Source organism: Clavelina lepadiformis, chromosome 5, assembly GCF_947623445.1.
Source record: "Clavelina lepadiformis chromosome 5, kaClaLepa1.1, whole genome shotgun sequence".
Classification (NCBI taxonomy): Eukaryota; Metazoa; Chordata; class Ascidiacea; order Aplousobranchia; family Clavelinidae; genus Clavelina; species Clavelina lepadiformis.
This window is the reverse complement of record NC_135244.1, coordinates 19,027,278-19,045,244: the sequence shown is the minus strand read 5'-3', so window position 1 is coordinate 19,045,244 and position 17,967 is coordinate 19,027,278. Positions and strand designations below refer to the sequence as shown.

The following is a 17,967-nucleotide window of genomic DNA, read 5'->3' as shown; positions in this document are numbered from 1 at the left end:
TTGAAATAGGGATTGGTAAGTTGGTGATCGTGAAACACTGATCTTGTCTGGGCAGTATGCACTGGATCATCATCGATGTTACCAGTTATCATTCTGTATTGCACAAATGTTAAGCATACATAAAGCACAACCAATACTGGCATGAATAGGTAAATAATCTTCCGTTGATGACACTTCATGGCAGTGGCAAGATAAAATTTGTAGTTTACAGTTACACAAACATTGTCAACGATGCAATCTTTTGTTTTCCATTTTTGCATGAAATTTGAATATTCTAGGGGTTAATGTGGTGGACAAAGTTAGACTGCATTGCAACGCCAATGAAGACTGATATCCGAATTCAAGTAAATGGAATTAGCATAGTTGTTATGAAACACCAATATGCTAGTTAATAACATAACAGTGATTAACACAATTCACAAATAGTTAACGTATCAAATCATATGTAAAAATGTAACAAAATGTTATTAGCAAAATTTACAAAGACCCAAAGTGTGTTCAGCAAAACCCCATGGTTCGGCGATCAAGGGTTTTGCAAGATAGTTCTAAATATTATGGAATAGTACAGCTTAAGCATGTTACATTACAACACAACAAATTGACAAACTTGGACGTTTCTGAGTTGTTTGCCGCTCAATCCTTTTTGCAATTCGCAATGTGTATGATGTAATTGAGTCAGTTTTACCATTTACAAACATGTTTGCCAAATTGTTCAAGAAGTAAATTTGGTTTACTTTATGTGTAGCATAGGGCTTCCGTAACACACCCAAAAACTCCCTCAACTTCACTGTCTAGTTACCTGTATAGCACGTTGTATGAATTTGCACAAAACTTGACAAAACAATTTAGATTGTATGACTATGAAGTGTTCTAAAAGTCTTATGCTACACAAAGTTACAAACAGTTGTAATTCACTCCTGAACGTTTTGCAATTTGTATATGAAATGCTTTTGCAGCTCTTTATTATTGAAGATAGGCAAAAAATAAATTTGTGCACTTCTTTCAATTGTTGAGTAGCAGTGCATGAAGGTCCGATGTATTTAAATTCAATTCGCTGTCATTTCATTTCAATTCACCATTTGATTAAATGTTTGCAATGCTCATGTCGCAGACTGAAATATTACAAATGTCAACAATTCACTGGATTCCATTTTATGGTGGTATCATAAGATTTATCCTCAAACCGCGAAAAGTCTTTCCACAAGTTAAACTCCGCCATGATTCCTTACCGCGTGATCCCTGGTTACCGAGCTTATCTTTGCGCAAATTCTGTTTATCATACATTAAGATTTATGTTAATTTGTTTTTATGCTTTTTAGACTGCTCGGTGCTTGAATTCAGAATTCTTCATCAGGTCCACTTATCAGGAGAAAGCAATTTTAAGGCCTTGCCTAAGGGCATTAAAAAGATTATCTTCCAAATATTATCATTGGTGTGCATTTTTGCTGTACAAACTGGGGCTCAGCAACACTGCCTTTCATTAGTGTTATGGCCACCAGAAACCGGGCTCCTGCCCGGTATGGTGTTTCTTATATGGTGGGCTTTCTTTTCCTATCCATTGATGTACAGCATTGAAGCAATTTTCAATCATCTGTTGCTTGAACACACCACCTGCTCATATGCTTAATTTCGCTTTTTTCAACTTGTTGTCAACATGTTTTATTGATTTCACTAATTATGGGTTTAGTGGCTGTGCTAGTTGTTATCAGCGATTATTACCTTGATTATTTTTGAGCACGTTTTAAGCCTTTTAGGCTTTGCCACTTCATCCTGTTCATTGGCATGTGCTAGTAGCAACTGGCTTGATTTTTCGTCCCCACCGCGCTTTTGACCAAAAACAAAAAGATTGAATGATTTGATTGACTGAAAACAGAAATCCTACGGCGTAAGGCTAGTAACACTCAAATCAATCATTATTTTAGATGGTATTAAACGTATATAACATACATGAACAATAAAACTGACGTTAAAGTATAAACGCAAATATGCCAATGACTGTTTCTCTATGCAACACAACTATCTGTCTAATTTTCAACTTTCAGCATTATAAACACCACAGCAACGTGACGTATAATGCAAACTTGCTCTGACATTGACATCTTATATTAAGAAATAATAGCGGGCACACCTCTATGCTCTTCCTGGTAATAACGTAAGCTAGATTTCTTTAAAAAAATTTGACTATAAACTGTGCATACATTTAAGAATGTTCAAAAACACACAGTTTTAGTGATTGCGTCTCGTGAGATGTACTCAATTATGGAAAAGTGTTTTTGAACATGTGTTAATAACCGAATAGAGCTAGATAAACGTTTACACAAACTTCAACAGATGTTCATTAAATGCTTCAGTGACGGTAGAAAAGATGTAAAACATTGTAAATAAAAAATATTTAAAAACTAAAATATAATTGGATTTAATGAAACTTTTACTGTTATTTTGGTGTTAGCTTATTTTTTACCGAACAATTAAACGCCAAAATTTTGATTGACATCCTGTTAAAATTGGTTTTATATTTCCAAAACTAATCGATACTTACAAACAAAATATATTGCAAAATATTTCAATTTTACTCGTTACTTTACAATTACATAATTATACGTAGTGCGTTTACGTTTTTCGTTGTGTCGGGCATCCAAATATTTTCTAATCCCATCTTTTTGATAGACGCCATTATAGTTGCGGCCACGTCTTAACAACAAACTTATATGATGAGCAGTTTAGAAATAAGCTACAGCATTACTGCATTATAGAATAAACTACGGCGCTAGATTACGACACAGGCGCACTGCCTAATTTTGGGCATTTTTTTGGAAGAACTATAAATTACAGTACGTAGGTTAAGCTTAAACCTGGGAAACTAAATGTTGTGAAAAGACGTACGGTAACTGACTAACTTCAATCAGTAACGAACAATGGGCAAGGAAAAAGCTGGGTTTTTGACACCAAAAGCCATCAGCAATCGAATCAAATGCAAAGGATTGCAGAAGCTGAGATGGTATTGTCAAATGTGTCAAAAACAATGCAGAGATGAGGTAAAATAGGCTAGCTGCCTGACGTGTGCATAATTACAGGGTTTTATAGTACCCATATATACAAATGCATTACCATATAATTGGAACTGGGTTATTATGTCAGTATGATGGTTGCAAATTTCCATAGCCGAAAGTATGACAAACGATCGCTTGAGACTCATTAACATGCATGTGGAACCTTTACACTTTCACGCCGATTTGTAATAAACAAACCAGGCAAAGTTGGTTGCTTGCATGAACTTTGATTCATAGCAAGTAAACAAAGAATTATAAGGCAGCAGTAATTGAAAAAAATTGTGGTGTACAATTTCCCATTGAACAATGCCATACTTCCACACTTGCATACCGTAAAGTCTAAAAGTGAGGAAGCTTTGATAGGTTTGCCTAAATGTTGCTGTCAAAACTTGTTTCTGTGTATAGTGTATTAAATGCTATTTGCAGCATGTTATTAAGACTAAATTGTAATGATTTAACAACTTAGCAAATATTTTGAGATATATTTCACCTTTTAAACTTTTAAAAAACTGACATTAAAACTAACTGCTTTTACAATGTTGCAATAAAATTGGCTGATAAAAGGATTATGCTTATTGGTCTGTTTTGGAGTTATCACCAACTGCGACAATATTAGAATATATAAGAATGTACCATTTTATTTTGCTTTGCAACAAATGAAAGCATTGGTTAAACTAAGAAAAACATTTTTCAAGTCCTAAACATGAATAGTAGTTGAATGAACTGCGAGATAATGAACTGAGGCAACATTAATCTGTGGTATAAATTATTGTTAAAATAAACTAATGATGTTATCATTTCGCCTGAATTTCTTACTTGCACTAAACTTTTGTCTCAAATATTATGCTTGCACAATATCATGTGAAACTACCAAGATACAAAGCAGTCCAATACCTTGTACAATCTATCAAAATTACTTCATTTTACATGTCTCTTGTATGTCGCCTATGCTATGCATAAACTATACAAATCAAGATTATATTGCTCATAAATAATTTGATATTTACAGAATGGATTTAAATGTCATTGCATGTCTGAGTCTCATCAACGACAGCTGTTAATTGCTGGAGAGAATCCCCGGGCGTTTAATGACTTTTTCTCAAATGAATTTCGAAATGAATTTTTGAATTTGCTGAAAAGGCGGTTTGGAACAAAGAGAGTACACAACAATGTTGTAAGTGGCTGTATAGTAGTGCAGTATTTTACCCTACTGATAAAAATCTGAAGTATATATAGAAAGTATTCATCAATAGTTCAGTTAGGCTATTTATAAATAAAGAAATCTTTGCTTATGAAAAGTATATATAAACTTATTTAAAGGTGTACAATGAATACATCAGCTTTAAAGAACATATTCATATGAATTCCACAAAATGGCTCACCCTTACTCAGTTCACAAAATGGCTGGGCCGAGAAGGTATTCTGTGTTTTATGTTAAAAGTTGTTCATTGTCTGTGTTTTAAAATATCCTCTTTTTTAAATATGCAGTTGTTTCTGGAAGGGAATTTGTCACAATTTTCTATGAACAGGGTATTGCAAAGTAGATGAAACTGAAAAGGGGTGGTTTATTCAGTACATTGATAGAGACCCACTCACACTTCAACGACAAAAAGAACTGGAGAAACAAAAGGCAAAAGAAAAGGATGATGATGAAAGACAGGCAAGGTAGATATAAAGACGATTGTTTTTAAGCATTCGTAAGTGTTTTTAAAAATGTGAAAAGATTCATGATAAAAAGATAACAGATTTTAGGTGAAAAATACATTTAAGTTTTTTCCTTTCATCATCAGAGCAATTGAAGACATGGTGAAGAGGGGTCAGGAGGCTGGTTGTTCAAATGATTCCCAACCCGAGTTCACAGAGTTGAAGCGCGACGGAGATGAAAAAGTTGCTTTCAACATGCAAGCTTCCACTCTCTCCGGAGGTAATATCAACAATATTATAGATTTCATGAACAAAGTTTACACATTCTTTTGTTGAAGTATTACTTTTTTCCCGTTTGCAATTGTAGAAAAATCAACCAAAGTAACTTTAACCAAAACACCCGATTTACTGGGAAAAAGAAAGCAGCCATCAACGACACAGAAACAAACTAAGAAGAAGTCAGCGTTGGATGAAATCATGGCTGTATGTCATAAAGATTATTGTTTTATGACATGAATTTATTAGTGAAGTAAAAATGTTGATCAGCAATGATGAAAGAAGACTCGTTAGTACCAGTACAACTTACGTTTTTTATGAAGGCTGAAGAAAAAAAGAAAAAGGTTTCCTTGCGCACTGAGAATTGGCTTCATGCCGGAATTGTGGTGAAAGTTATCACGAAGCGACTGGGTGAAAAATATTTCAAGAAAAAAGGTGTCATCAAAGAGGTCATTGACAAGTGAGCCTCTATGTCCTATTTACAGATAAAGTTTCCTGAATGCTTTGCCTCAAGCTAATTGCAAGTGCGACTCAAGATATCCCTAATTTGAAAAATAATTTTACTGAATTGAGAGGATACTCAATTACCCATATCGCTGTAGTGTGAAGTAATAATCTGTTATGTTTTTTTTCATCGGCATTGATGTAAACACTGCAATTACTACAAATGTTATTAGTCATTTTGCCTGTGACCTTGTTAGTCAGTGATATGAAACATTTTGTTTTAGATTTACAGCTGTTGTGAAGATGATTGAGAGTGGTGAAAAACTAAAACTTGACCAAATGCATGTGGAAACTGTACTGCCAGCTATTGGTCTGTATATTCTAAGTATACCCTGTGGTCTATTTTGTTGGTCTGAACTGTGGAAAACACTCACTAATCTTGTTGATGTTAAAAACAGGAAGAAAAGTTACAATAGTAAATGGTGGATACAGAGGTAACACTGCAACTATGGAGGCTGTTGATACCAAATCCTTCTCTGCTACAGTCAAGATATGTGCAGTAAGCTTGACCTAATGCTGTGAATTCTCATAAAAAAATGGGCCTAAACTCGTAACTACGTTTTACTTCCAGGGTCCGTTAGATGGAAGACTAGTCGAACAGATAAAATATGAAGATATTTCAAAGAAATATGAACCTACCTAGAAGATCGTTGGTTTCTGCATTTTAAATGAATTTATGCTGGACCACGTCATCACAACGATTCTGCCAGATGGTAAAGTGTTTACCTTGGCTCTTGTTTTACATCACGAGGAGTTTATATGAACTATGTTTTATTTCATTTTAATAAAATGTTTGCACTCGGAAAATGTTTGCATCCTGTACTTCAAAAGTGCACAGTTGGTGATGGTAGGATAAAAGTACGATTGAAAATTTGTAAGAGTTTGTGCGTTTGTGCAATATATAACTCGAAGAGAGGTTTTTAGTCAGGTCTAAAAACTACGGTGCAATGTGTAATACATAGGGTGGTGGTATGCATAGTATCGGATTAACTTAATACCAGTCAGGCACTTTGACACAAGCTGCTAGCTATTGCAGAAGGTGTAGTAAAAACCTATATTAAATCAAGTGATTGTTATCAATCAAGAAAGCCTTTCTTCCTTATAAATCACCAACCCAACCTTTAGAATTACAAAAGCCCAGTCGGTACATAAAACTAGTTTTATGTACTAAATCTTTAATTAAGTCAATCCCATTTCCTGCATACCACTTAAACGCAGTATTACAGTGATTTGGTCATTGCAAACCATTTTATTGGCTTACAACATTAGTTTTCGACTGGATCCCCAAACGACGTAGCTCTTTCAACAGGGGTTGGTATATTTGCTTTTTAAGTGGGGTAATCATGCCCTTGTCTTGGATTTTTCCTGAAAAAAGCAAAACATGAAACCTATTATAATTCAGGAAGAGTAAAATAGCCAATGATTAAACAACAAATCCTAAGAACTAGTGACTAGACATTAGAGCAATGGATTTGAACTGGGGCTCTGAGAGGTCACATGGAAAATCCTTTCTGCTGGTCCTCTTGTTATTAAACTTATGCTAAATATAACTGCGGAGTTATTTTTGCTATTGGCGATAAGACAACTGTCTTTGACTGAAATTGCGCCAACTTATATCTTTCATTCATGTGAAAACTTATTTGCAGAAGCCGTTTTACCATATAAAATCTATTCTATACGATACTTTTTGCCCATGTTGACTGAGTAAGTTCGTGGAAAAAATATTCGTACGACCCATCAATTGATTCAGGTTTTAAATTTCGCCCTAGTATTAAAAAAGATCAAAGAACCAATGGTTTTGAACTTTTGAGCATCTTGAAATGAACTAACATCAAACAAATTAAATTCAGCAATTAAAATATTAATGGCAACCTAGCTGGCGGGTGACAAGTCGTTACATGTTTCCTAAACGTCGCTAAACGTTTGTTGTAAAATTTCACCTAAACATTGAAATGAAAATAAGACATGATAAAAAAGTTTCAAAGAACTGAATGCCAAACTTGGTTTATCTCTACCAGTTTTCGATTTTTGTGGGGGTAGAAAGTAAAATATCTGGAGAGAACGTGTCATGAGAGAGCATGTCGGGTAAAAGACGTGCCCTTCATGAATAAAACTAAGCCAAGGATTTTTCTTTAATGAAAACATGGAGAAACTTTTCTTCAACAAATAATCATAAGGAAAGCGGTTGAACTACATTCGCTAACATATAAGGGCGTAAAACTATACTCATTCTTTGAGGCTTATACTCATTTCATTCATTCATTCATATTCAACGGCGACATAAATTTATTTTTCATATTTTTGTGCGTCTTATATTCAAGATCATGCGGTATCCCAAAACCGATCCCAATATACAGTAAAAAATTGTTAATTTATGGCACTGATAGACGACAGACCAACACGATCTACTTTGCAATAACGTTGACGCCAAAATGGCGACACACCTGATATTCTCGACCAAATGTCACCTGCAATATTCAAAATGTTGCGTTAGCCAGGTGTAATAAAAAATAATACTCAACGTACCCAGAAGAAGCATACGCGCAGCAATGGCGCATGGGTAGCCCACAGTTTTAGCCATTGCTGTGTATCCATTTGGAATACCATATTCCACCAAATCCACGCTATGTTGTTCCGTTTTGCCATTCTTAAAAATGGCTTCGACTTCATGTCTCATTATGATAACATCTCTTTCCCCCTCACCTAAGAAAATGGTTTTGAAATTATTTATTTATTATAATATTAGTTTATTTAACTTCTTAACTGATTCTCTATTCCTTTTACCGAAAGTTAATTTGGATAAAAGGTGATGAGCGAGAGCTTCCATCGGTGTCTCACACCCAGCATGCACTGAAGCGTCGCTCAATAATCCCAATCTTGGAAAGAAAACAGGAAACTAGTCAGAGATCGGTATTTATTTATAAAATTATTATTCGTTTTTCTTTATTTGTAACCAACAGTAATCCTTTTCAAGTCATATCAATACCCCTCTATAACAGCCAATCGGCTTTCTTTTTGCTCCACTGTATTGAACACCAAATCCCTCAAATCCTCAGCAGAAATATCCTCATCTGCATCAAGTGTTTTTGAAATGAATTGTTTCTAAAGAAATGCAAGGAATTTAGTTTTTACCACGATGGATTCATGTCGTATTACAATGGTATCAAGTTACTTACCCATGAAAGACTGGGGATGCCTTCAGCTAAAACTGGACTGGGCTGCAAACTGACAATTCCCAGATTTTGTAAGCCAATGATGGCGTCTGCATAACCCTGAACATCATCTTTATTAATTTATCAAATCGTTTGATAGTTAAGAAAGAAATGGTACCTTGTATCGAAGAGTTCCACGAAACACAGTGTGAGCATCTTTAAGACCATATGCATCCTTGTATGAAGTCGAGTCACGATTCGGCAAGCCTTCCAGGTTGAAGCCAGGCATGAAGCTGATTGGAAGGCAACCCTTCCGATAATTGTCCCCGCCTTCCTCCATCTCTACTATCTGTCCATTCATGAGGTATTTGGATGGGGCAAGAGTGACCATGAGAACACCCATAGGACTCCAACTAATTAACATAGAGTTGAGAAAAAAATTAATGTTTTGATCCGCACGCAGCAATGCATAGTTGGGGACGGGCCAAATACTGGTTATGTAAGCCACTGGGCTAAGGATCATATTTTAAAGAATTTTCATTTTGCCGTATCCCACAATAAGAACTGTTTATCACATATGAGGTAAACACTTCACCAAAGTGAAACTGGATAAAACTGTTAATAACAACAGAAAAAGATTTTCTTGTTTTTTTTTGTTTTTTGCAAGACATTTAAAGCATTCATTATTCACGTAAACTTCAGCCAACTTTCGAAGTATTTTAGCAAGCAAACACTTCCAGGCTGTAACCCGCGCCATCACACCGATAATCACAAGCAGAAGCAAACAATCCGAAAACAGTGATTGTCTCACCTGAATTTATATCGCAGCGGATTGTCAGATGCTTCAGGTGCAGGTAAGCCACCGCACCAGGAAATGAATGAAGAAATCTGAATCAAATAAGAATAGTTTGAAACATTAGGAACAAAATGAATTTCTTCAAATATTCCTACCTCCCCTCCCCTTGCTGTGATGTCATCAAAGCACTCCATCGCAAGCATGTGATCAAGTCCTGGGTCCAGCCCAACTTCCATTACAACGGATATTCCTGCGTCTAAAGCGCTATAAACAGATGAATATAAATTAAAACTATTAAAACATATTTATAAATAGTAAAAAATATAATTAGAAAAGCATTCAGAGAGTGCATTCCTCACAAAACCACCCCATGAAAATTTTCTGTGTATACCACGTCTAGACTTAACCCTATAATCAGAAGCCTAATGTAAACCTATTTTCTAAACCAAATATTTCAAATTATTTTGTCAAACGTAGGCTACATTTAATCCACCCATCTCTGGCAAGCTAAGTGTCCTAATTTTGATGGCGTTAAAGACCATTTCATTAAAGGTAATAATTGCTGAGCGCAGGTCATATTGAAAAGGGTTAAAAAAAGTTTGTTTCACCTAACAACCAATGAACTCTGGTTATATATTAGCATGGTTTCATGGTTGGTTGGTTGGTTGGTGTAGCATGGTTCCAACGACCACAGACTAATGCTTGTTTACTCTCACATGTTTGATAGATTTAAGAGATGCTGATAAGTGTTCTATTTCTTACTTATCGCAGTAGTTAAAAAGTAAACTAAAAACTAAACAGTAAACTAAAAAGATGTAGAAAATTTTAACTTTTTCCTCCAGTAAAATTGTTTTAATCATCACAATTAATCAAACTCTACAATATATCAAACTTCAGGCAATGCTACACATCTGTCTGTGCTGTCCTCTCCTATTTTTTTGCAGGGAGGGGTTTTCCCCTTAATTCTGTTGCAGAGATGATGTGATGGGTAATCGGGTTTAAACTGGTACAGTATTCTCCTAAGTAGCATGGCCTAAAATTAACCACCTTTTTCTTGTATCAGAGCCAAACTATCCTAAAAATTTGACCAAAATCGAACAACTAGATTTAAAGCAATGTTACTAAAACAAACACTCGTGGTTTAACCTTATTTCAACAAGCATGCCATGATCATTGATACAATAAGTTGGCTACATTAATAAACACCAGGAAAGGCATTTCAACCAGCATCATTGCAATATTAAAGCAAAAGCATTTCAAATATAATCTACCTGTCGTGAAGTTTCTTCATTGCTGGTGAAACGTAGCTTGCAGTGACCATATTTTTCTTATGAGCAATGCATAAGCTTGCAACATCTGGGTGAAGAGTGTATGGCAGAAGACTAAAGAAAAAGTAAACTTTGTAGAAAAGGGTAATGATTGGGTATGATAATGGTAATGGGTGGGTATGCAAAGATGAACTGAAACAATACATGTACTTTAGGATCAGTAAAATACAGTAATTTATGCCTTTTTGGAAAAAAAATAATAACTACAAAACATATCAAATTTTCCACTAGTATGCAACAAACCGGTATGTGACAGCTAAAAACAACACTACCTCACAACCAGATCATGGCCTTTAATTAGTTCCTCAAGACGAGCTTGTTCATTCTTCACATCAAGATGGATGGGGCTAGTGTGCTTATACTTGCGTAGCAGCCTTTTTACTTCATGTGGCTGTGATGAAACTGCATAAACAATGCAGATGCTCACATGTCCGGCAGTTTAAAAAGAATCCTACTTTTAAAAATAAAATACTTTTGATTGTGGACTTACCAACTGTTACTGCCGTGTCATTATGCTTTGTCAAGTAATCAATTAGTGGTTCCGATACAAAGCCGGCTCCAAGAACAAGAACTTTATGATTTTCTGTCGATGTGCGCCACATTGCCCCTTCTTGCGTTCTTTAAAGATAAAAACATACATAGATACATTCACACGATGCAATATCCTGTGCATAAATAATCTTATTTCTAAAACAGCCTTTTACCTCTTCCGTCGCATTTCCTGAATGTACTCGTATTTTGGAGTGAGTTTGCCATTAGACGCAATGATTGCCTGTTAATATTTAACAAATTCACTCTTGCACAAAATACAAACAAGCATCTACACATAAAATACTGATTGAGATTGAATGTAAAAGACTGTAGTAGAAATAGTGGGATCATAAAATGAAAAAAATATGCAGTTGATATTGGTATGAAGTTGTCTAATTGGAAAGCAAAAAGTGAACAATTGCTGAATATCAGTAAGCTTCTCAAATACCAAAAGTAGGCTAGCAAACACGTTTGAAATACTTCATCATACCACAGGAACACCAACTTACGTTTTTCACTACAGGAGATATGTTATTTCCAATGTTTTCAAACGATGATTTGGCATCATTTTGAACCTGAACATAATGCTGGCGATTATGGATGTAGGACAAAAATATAATTCAGATCTTATGGCCTTGGGACTTAAACTTGTACCGTGTGTGTCGAAAATAAATATACAAGTGCATATATTTATGTATGCAGTACATGCTAGAATCTTACAATGTCATTCATGTAAGGAAACAGCTGGTCTCCAAAAAACTGTGTTGCTTCCCGGGGCAATTGGGCAGGCAGATTATCGACAGAACACATCAGTATGCCTGGTCCTTTCACTCTGTTAAAATGTGAAGTTGTTTGGAACTACAATATCTTTTTAGTATTACTGTACATTATCAGACAGAAAAAAAAAGTTAAATCTTTCAAACGATCTCATAGAATTAGGTCACACAACTGCATTAAGCTACATAATTAATGGCAACAAATGTGTCGGTCATATTTCCATAATAAAATTAGGATGTCAGATAATAAAAATCCATTATTAGCTATGAATAGCAATTAAACATGCACCCAAACATGCAAAAATCAACCAAAAGTTGTTCTTTGTATTATTCTCAAGTGGACGGAGATCATTTTCAAATGACAATAAAATCTGAAGAAGCAGTTAAAGTTAAATTATGAACAACTTGAGTACAAAACCCTCAGCTTTTATCAAGAAACAAATGAAAAGGTGAAATGGATACCATTTAAAGGGGATTTGTATTGAACATCAACCAAAGCCAACTCAACAGATAAGATTACAATCATATATTTTAACATAAAAGCTACAGTTTAGGAAGTAATTGCTCTTCCATGCTATACACTACCTGACATGCAAGTATTTGCTCAAAAAAACTAAATAAGCTTATATTCTCAAAAAAGGCAATTTACATTGTTTACAGAAGCGAATTTAATTAAAATCCTATATACATGGTATGCGATATCTTTTAATCTCTCAGAATTGCAGAATCAAATGGAATTAATCCAGTTTTACTAACATAGCATGTTTTTGGTGGTAATTATTCACACTGTGAGTTGCACAAATCCTATTTAAATGTACCTGGTAATCCAACTGCAATTAGTGGGGACAAGCCTGTTTTAAAAGCTTTAGCAGTCAGCTAGTTACCCACGTAGAACATACGGTCTGTGAATAGTTAGGCAAGAGGTAGTAAACAAATGTTATTTAAACTTCTGTCCAAGATCACTACAATAGCTGATGAAAGATACATAATATGTACGATGCATTCAACGAAATTATTTCATTAATGACGCAACCATATTTCAAATGGAATTTTAAATCTACTTATTCAACCCGTCACTACTTGTGCACAATCCGTTTATTTTATTTATTTCGCTGAGCACTTGTTGTTTGGTTGGTTGTATAAAATAGAGCTTACCGAGACTAAGCACGAGAAATCAAAGCATGAGTAAAGTAAATGAAACCAATCCGCCTACCAATTAGGCACATATTAGTATAACTGGGCATAAAACAATTAGTCGACCTCAAATAGTATAAAATCCAACTGTATATGTGCAGTGTCTTATAGTTTACGTAAGCAGACTTCTTGACATTTTATTCTTTTCTTTCTGCAACTAGTATGGAGAGTAATGAGAAGGGTTTGGTACCGGTATGTAATTTATGGCAGAAAACTTTGTAAAACATCATAGGCTGGTGTAAATTCGAGATTGTTATAAAATGTCTAACTTAAAATTCAATTCACGACGCCATGATATTAACTGTGGTGAAATACATACAAAAACTAAGTTACAGAAAATAAATCAGCTAAGTAGCATAAATGCTGTATAATCATAAAGCTGAAATGCATCCTACGTTCGCTGTTAGTGTTGAAAAGACAAAGTATAGACAATAACCAAGCACATAAATCCATGCAAGGAAATGCATGAACAGTAAACCCCGCTTAATAGAGCACCATCGGTAATGGTAAAACCTGCTCTGAAAAGTGGTGTCTCTATACAGTATAATGATAATAGCTGCTTTCACTACAAAAGTTGCTGAATGAATGAATGAAAAGTTAAACAAGTTTCAATATCAGTGTGATTTTGTTCAAATTTAAAACACATTCCTGCTCTTACTCAGATTTCAAAAAATTAATGGTCAATTTTTGGCACTTCGATTTGATCGACACTTTTGGTTATGTGGTGCACTTTGCAATCATGCCTTGACAGCAGGGACCCCTCTTTGACGCCCCTTTGAACTAAACTCATGTCACTCATGGCATCTGTTTAGTTGCTAAGTGGGGTGCCTGTTCTAAAATACGATAAATTTATAGGATGTTAATCATCGTTTATTCCGTATCAACGAGAACTGTTCCAATAAGCGGCTTGCTCAAAAAAGTTGGTGCCCTATAAATGGGGTTTATTGTATCAAACATTCAACGAAACCAACCACATACCCATGCGTTGTCTCTTTCTTGGAGGCATCATAGATGTCAAATGGAGCATCAATGCTGGTACAGTCTGTCATGAACTCAATTGAACCACCAGGATCAGCCGACACATCACCAATGGCAATTAATCTAAGACAAAGATGTCACAATTTAGCAAAAAAAAATTTGGAAGCAAGATTTCCTATAGCTTAGCTTGGTTATTGTAAAATTGGCTATTGTAACTGGTTGGAACAGGTTATTGTATTGGATTGGAAAAAGGACAAGGAAAAACACCGTTTATTATTACTGCATAATTTTGTCATGGGTACACAAAAATAAATCCAGGCAAACAACAATCAACAGAGCAGAACAGAACAGTATCACACCTTTGAGGGAGCCGTGGACACCCTAGAGAGTCAAGACCTGAGCCTCTTACAAGAGGAGAGATCTTTGGAGAGTTGACAGCTTGTTGCAGGAATTCAGCGTCATCAGTTGTTAATAACCTTGGATCATTTGGACGCCAGAAGATGCCGTTCGTAATGCAAGAAGCATACGGAGCGATCTATTTCAGAAAAAAAAATTAAACCAATAATCTTTACAGACGCTTACGTTGTAAACATGCAGTTTAATTTAGACTCACTTCTTTAGCAAATACTGATTCATAAAGTTGTGGACGGTTGAAGTACTCTTGTAAATCAAATCCACCATCAGTCTTTCTTCGTAGATGATGATGCATGTCGACCACACAACCATAAACCATGCTTGTGTCTAAAATAGAGAAATGTTAATATCTTAAAAGCTTGACCGCTTGACCACAATTGCACAAAGCCATCTACAGCACACAACCTCCGTGAACAGCTACATTTTTGAGGTCATGAGGCTCAACGTACTGATGAGGAAGTTCTCGAAATACTTCCTGAGCTCCCTTTAAAAGAACATCAAGAAATAACAGATGCATAGAATAATTCATAATAATAATAATTAATTCATATTAATCACATCAAAAATAGGCCTATTACAAAACCATGTTAAAAATAATTACTTGTGAAACGTTGCCTGTTCCGGTGAAAACAAATGTAAGTGGGCCAATGGACTGAGGCATTCTACCCAGAGATATTTCATAACCTGCATCTCTTACAGCTTGAATTGCTTGACCAGAAGTTCTGTAGTTATGAGCAATGCCAATGTGCTAAAAAGTTAAGCAAAAGAAATGAAACAGACAAAGCAAAATTGCAAATGTATAAGCGATTGTGCATGTATTGCAGGTCAGCTGAAAGCCAAATGACAATAACGATAGTATTGTCAATTCCATTTCAAAAATAAACCATTGAATGGTACCGCTGTAATTGTGAGAATTTTAACTTTCATTCTAGCTATTTGTGAATCAAATAATGCAGCAGATTCAAATTCGGAAATAGTTGACCAAAATCTAGAAGAATGGTACAAGAACACAACCAACTAGCAAACTTTCAAAACAAGACAAACCATGAATGGTGTATGATGTCCGAGAGCAAGCAGCCTGACTCCCATTCCGTGAAATATGTCGATCATTCCAGCATATCCAGCATACTGGCCGAATGCAACAACGCGTCGTCCGTTATCTTGTTCCATTTTCTCATAATCAATTAGTCGAATATTCTAAAATCAAAAATTTTTGTCAAATCATCAAGCTTTAATGGACAATGTTCCTTCGCTAAATATTTGGGGAAACTGACGACCAACCCTTTCTAAAACAGCATCAAGCATAGCCATGTTTTCATCCTGTGCTTTGATGGTATGCGAGAAAAAAATGTAAGTTTTATCAGGAATAAGACTTTCAATCGGAACTTGCTTCACTCCGAGAATCACTGATGCCTCGTTTAAATTTTCCTCCACTACTGCGCCCACAGCAGCATATTCCTGGAACAACATTTCAAAATCTATGAAACCCAAAAGGAACTTTTCGACAAATAGAAAAAAGTACATAAATCTATAAAGAAAGTAAGACTCTACACAGTAATTATATTCAATGCAAATTAATCTGTATGCATGATTTATCTATGTATATTATACATTAAAATTATAAAGAATTTTACACTTGTGTGTAATTTGTTATTAAGTACAAACAGTAGTCTTGTGCACCGGCAAGTATTGGGCTATGTTGATGACTCTAGAAGTATTGGAAAAAGTGCTGAAATACGTATTTTTATTGACAAATGACTATAAACAATGGCAAAAATGCCCTCTTATTCAATGTTAAGATGTGAGCTTTGTCATTTATATCATTTCCAAAGCAGGACTTTTTGTCACTCATTTGACACTTGTGTTTAAATGTTCTATTTGCACAACAATAACTGTAATCACAACTCCTGCATCTAGTACTGCCAAATAATAACAACTTACAAAAGGTATTAGGATCTGCTTTCTCTGTTACACAATATGTTAAATCATACGTTATTGAAATTTTTGCGATTAATATCAAGCATATGATTATAACCTGAAAGATTGAAACTGATACAAGTTTCTTTGCAAGTAAAATTACAAAAAAATAGAGCTGTGGACTATAAAACAATGCCAATGTAATTGAAAGTTCTGCCAGTATAAGAAAACTTAATGCATGTGAAACACAGAAATTACGCTGATAAATGTGAATTGTCAATATAGGCGGAACTGATCTAGAAACCAGCTCTATACAATTATATTCTTAAATTGAAATAGTAGTTTGGCCACAAAAAAACTTTATTTTAAGTTGTGACCTGAACAGGGAAAGCTCGTTTATTTGCAGGTTGCACAAGAACTTTTACTCCATCTTGAACCAACTTGCGAACATGAGAAGGAGCAAGGGGTGCTCTTCTCTCCCAAACCTACAACAATATACAAAAAAAACTGAGTAAAAATCATTTCAATTGTACAAAAATTATATCTGGTAACATAGTGTTTATTTTGTCTAGTGAGAAATAAAAAGAATTAACAAATTTGCAAGTGAGCAATTAAACTTACGACATTATCTTCTCTTCGAATAGCAATGACTGGCTTGGTTCCAGAAGAAAGGCTTCTTGCCCTTAGACATTGATTTATTTTGTGCATTTTGTTTACATTTAGATTGAGATGGTGAAACTTAAACATATTGAAATTTATTAAAATGCCCAAATGTTGAGACCTGCAAGTATGAACTTCATATCATCAAGTATAGTCAAAACATGCACATTACGGTGAGGTTGTGATAATATTGTGATTATAACCAAAACTAATATACAGATTATGTGAGATTTACAATTCTAATACTTATGCGTCGTTTTGGCAAAGAGTAACACGACCCGCAATCATTTCCTGTACCATTGTTGTGACGCAATATTTTGCCTTTCTCGCATGCGTTCAATTTGTCGAAAATAAGTTTGTTGGCGTAGGGCAGTACGAAGTAACAAGCTTGGGAATATTCAGCAATCAGCAATTTAATGCAGTTAAATATAGCTAAGCCAAAATGCTATTGCATTTACTGTTAAATGAAGTACTGTTGATGTGCCAATGTTCTGTCAATTTGTAATCGTATAACGAAGAAACAATATAACCAGTTTATACAATCAACAAATTTGTGCAAACTACTGAACAGTACAACTTAGGAGAAGCTCAGTGTTAAGTCAGACAACTCTGCTTGTCGGCTTCACAAGACAATCAGCTTTTAGCTGAACAATCGAGTCTAGGATTGATTAAGCAAACAACGACCTTGAGGCTCATTATATCGATGACAATAAACATTCAGACAATCAAAGATTGTATTGGAGTGAC

At 35.0% G+C, this 17,967-nt stretch overlaps 2 protein-coding genes across 2 annotated transcripts; one reads left to right on the top strand and one right to left on the bottom strand.

Annotated features, from left to right (window-relative positions):
* The first annotated feature begins 2,706 nt into the window (after positions 1–2,706).
* LOC143460800 (DNA/RNA-binding protein KIN17-like) lies at positions 2,707–6,281 on the top strand. The gene is made up of 10 exons (XM_076958434.1): positions 2,707–3,035; positions 4,060–4,224; positions 4,371–4,467; positions 4,580–4,715; positions 4,841–4,974; positions 5,062–5,177; positions 5,294–5,430; positions 5,699–5,784; positions 5,873–5,973; positions 6,046–6,281. The coding sequence occupies exons 1-10, from the start codon at positions 2,916–2,918 to the stop codon at positions 6,115–6,117; spliced, it is 1,164 nt and encodes a 387-aa protein (XP_076814549.1). The 5' UTR covers positions 2,707–2,915; the 3' UTR covers positions 6,118–6,281.
* On the bottom strand, positions 6,229–17,368 carry LOC143460798 (alpha-aminoadipic semialdehyde synthase, mitochondrial-like). The gene is made up of 23 exons (XM_076958431.1): positions 17,182–17,368; positions 16,938–17,045; positions 15,925–16,101; positions 15,688–15,840; positions 15,245–15,391; positions 15,049–15,127; positions 14,843–14,970; positions 14,589–14,764; positions 14,230–14,352; positions 12,002–12,113; positions 11,791–11,856; positions 11,455–11,522; positions 11,241–11,368; positions 11,023–11,152; positions 10,694–10,804; positions 9,578–9,686; positions 9,438–9,514; positions 8,805–9,039; positions 8,651–8,746; positions 8,461–8,576; positions 8,259–8,350; positions 8,001–8,177; positions 6,229–6,839 (listed from the first exon to the last, which is right to left on the bottom strand). Exons 1-23 carry the CDS (start codon positions 17,305–17,307, stop codon positions 6,724–6,726), a joined length of 2,850 nt encoding a protein of 949 aa, XP_076814546.1. The 5' UTR covers positions 17,308–17,368; the 3' UTR covers positions 6,229–6,723.
* Between the last annotated feature and the right edge of the window lie 599 nt (positions 17,369–17,967).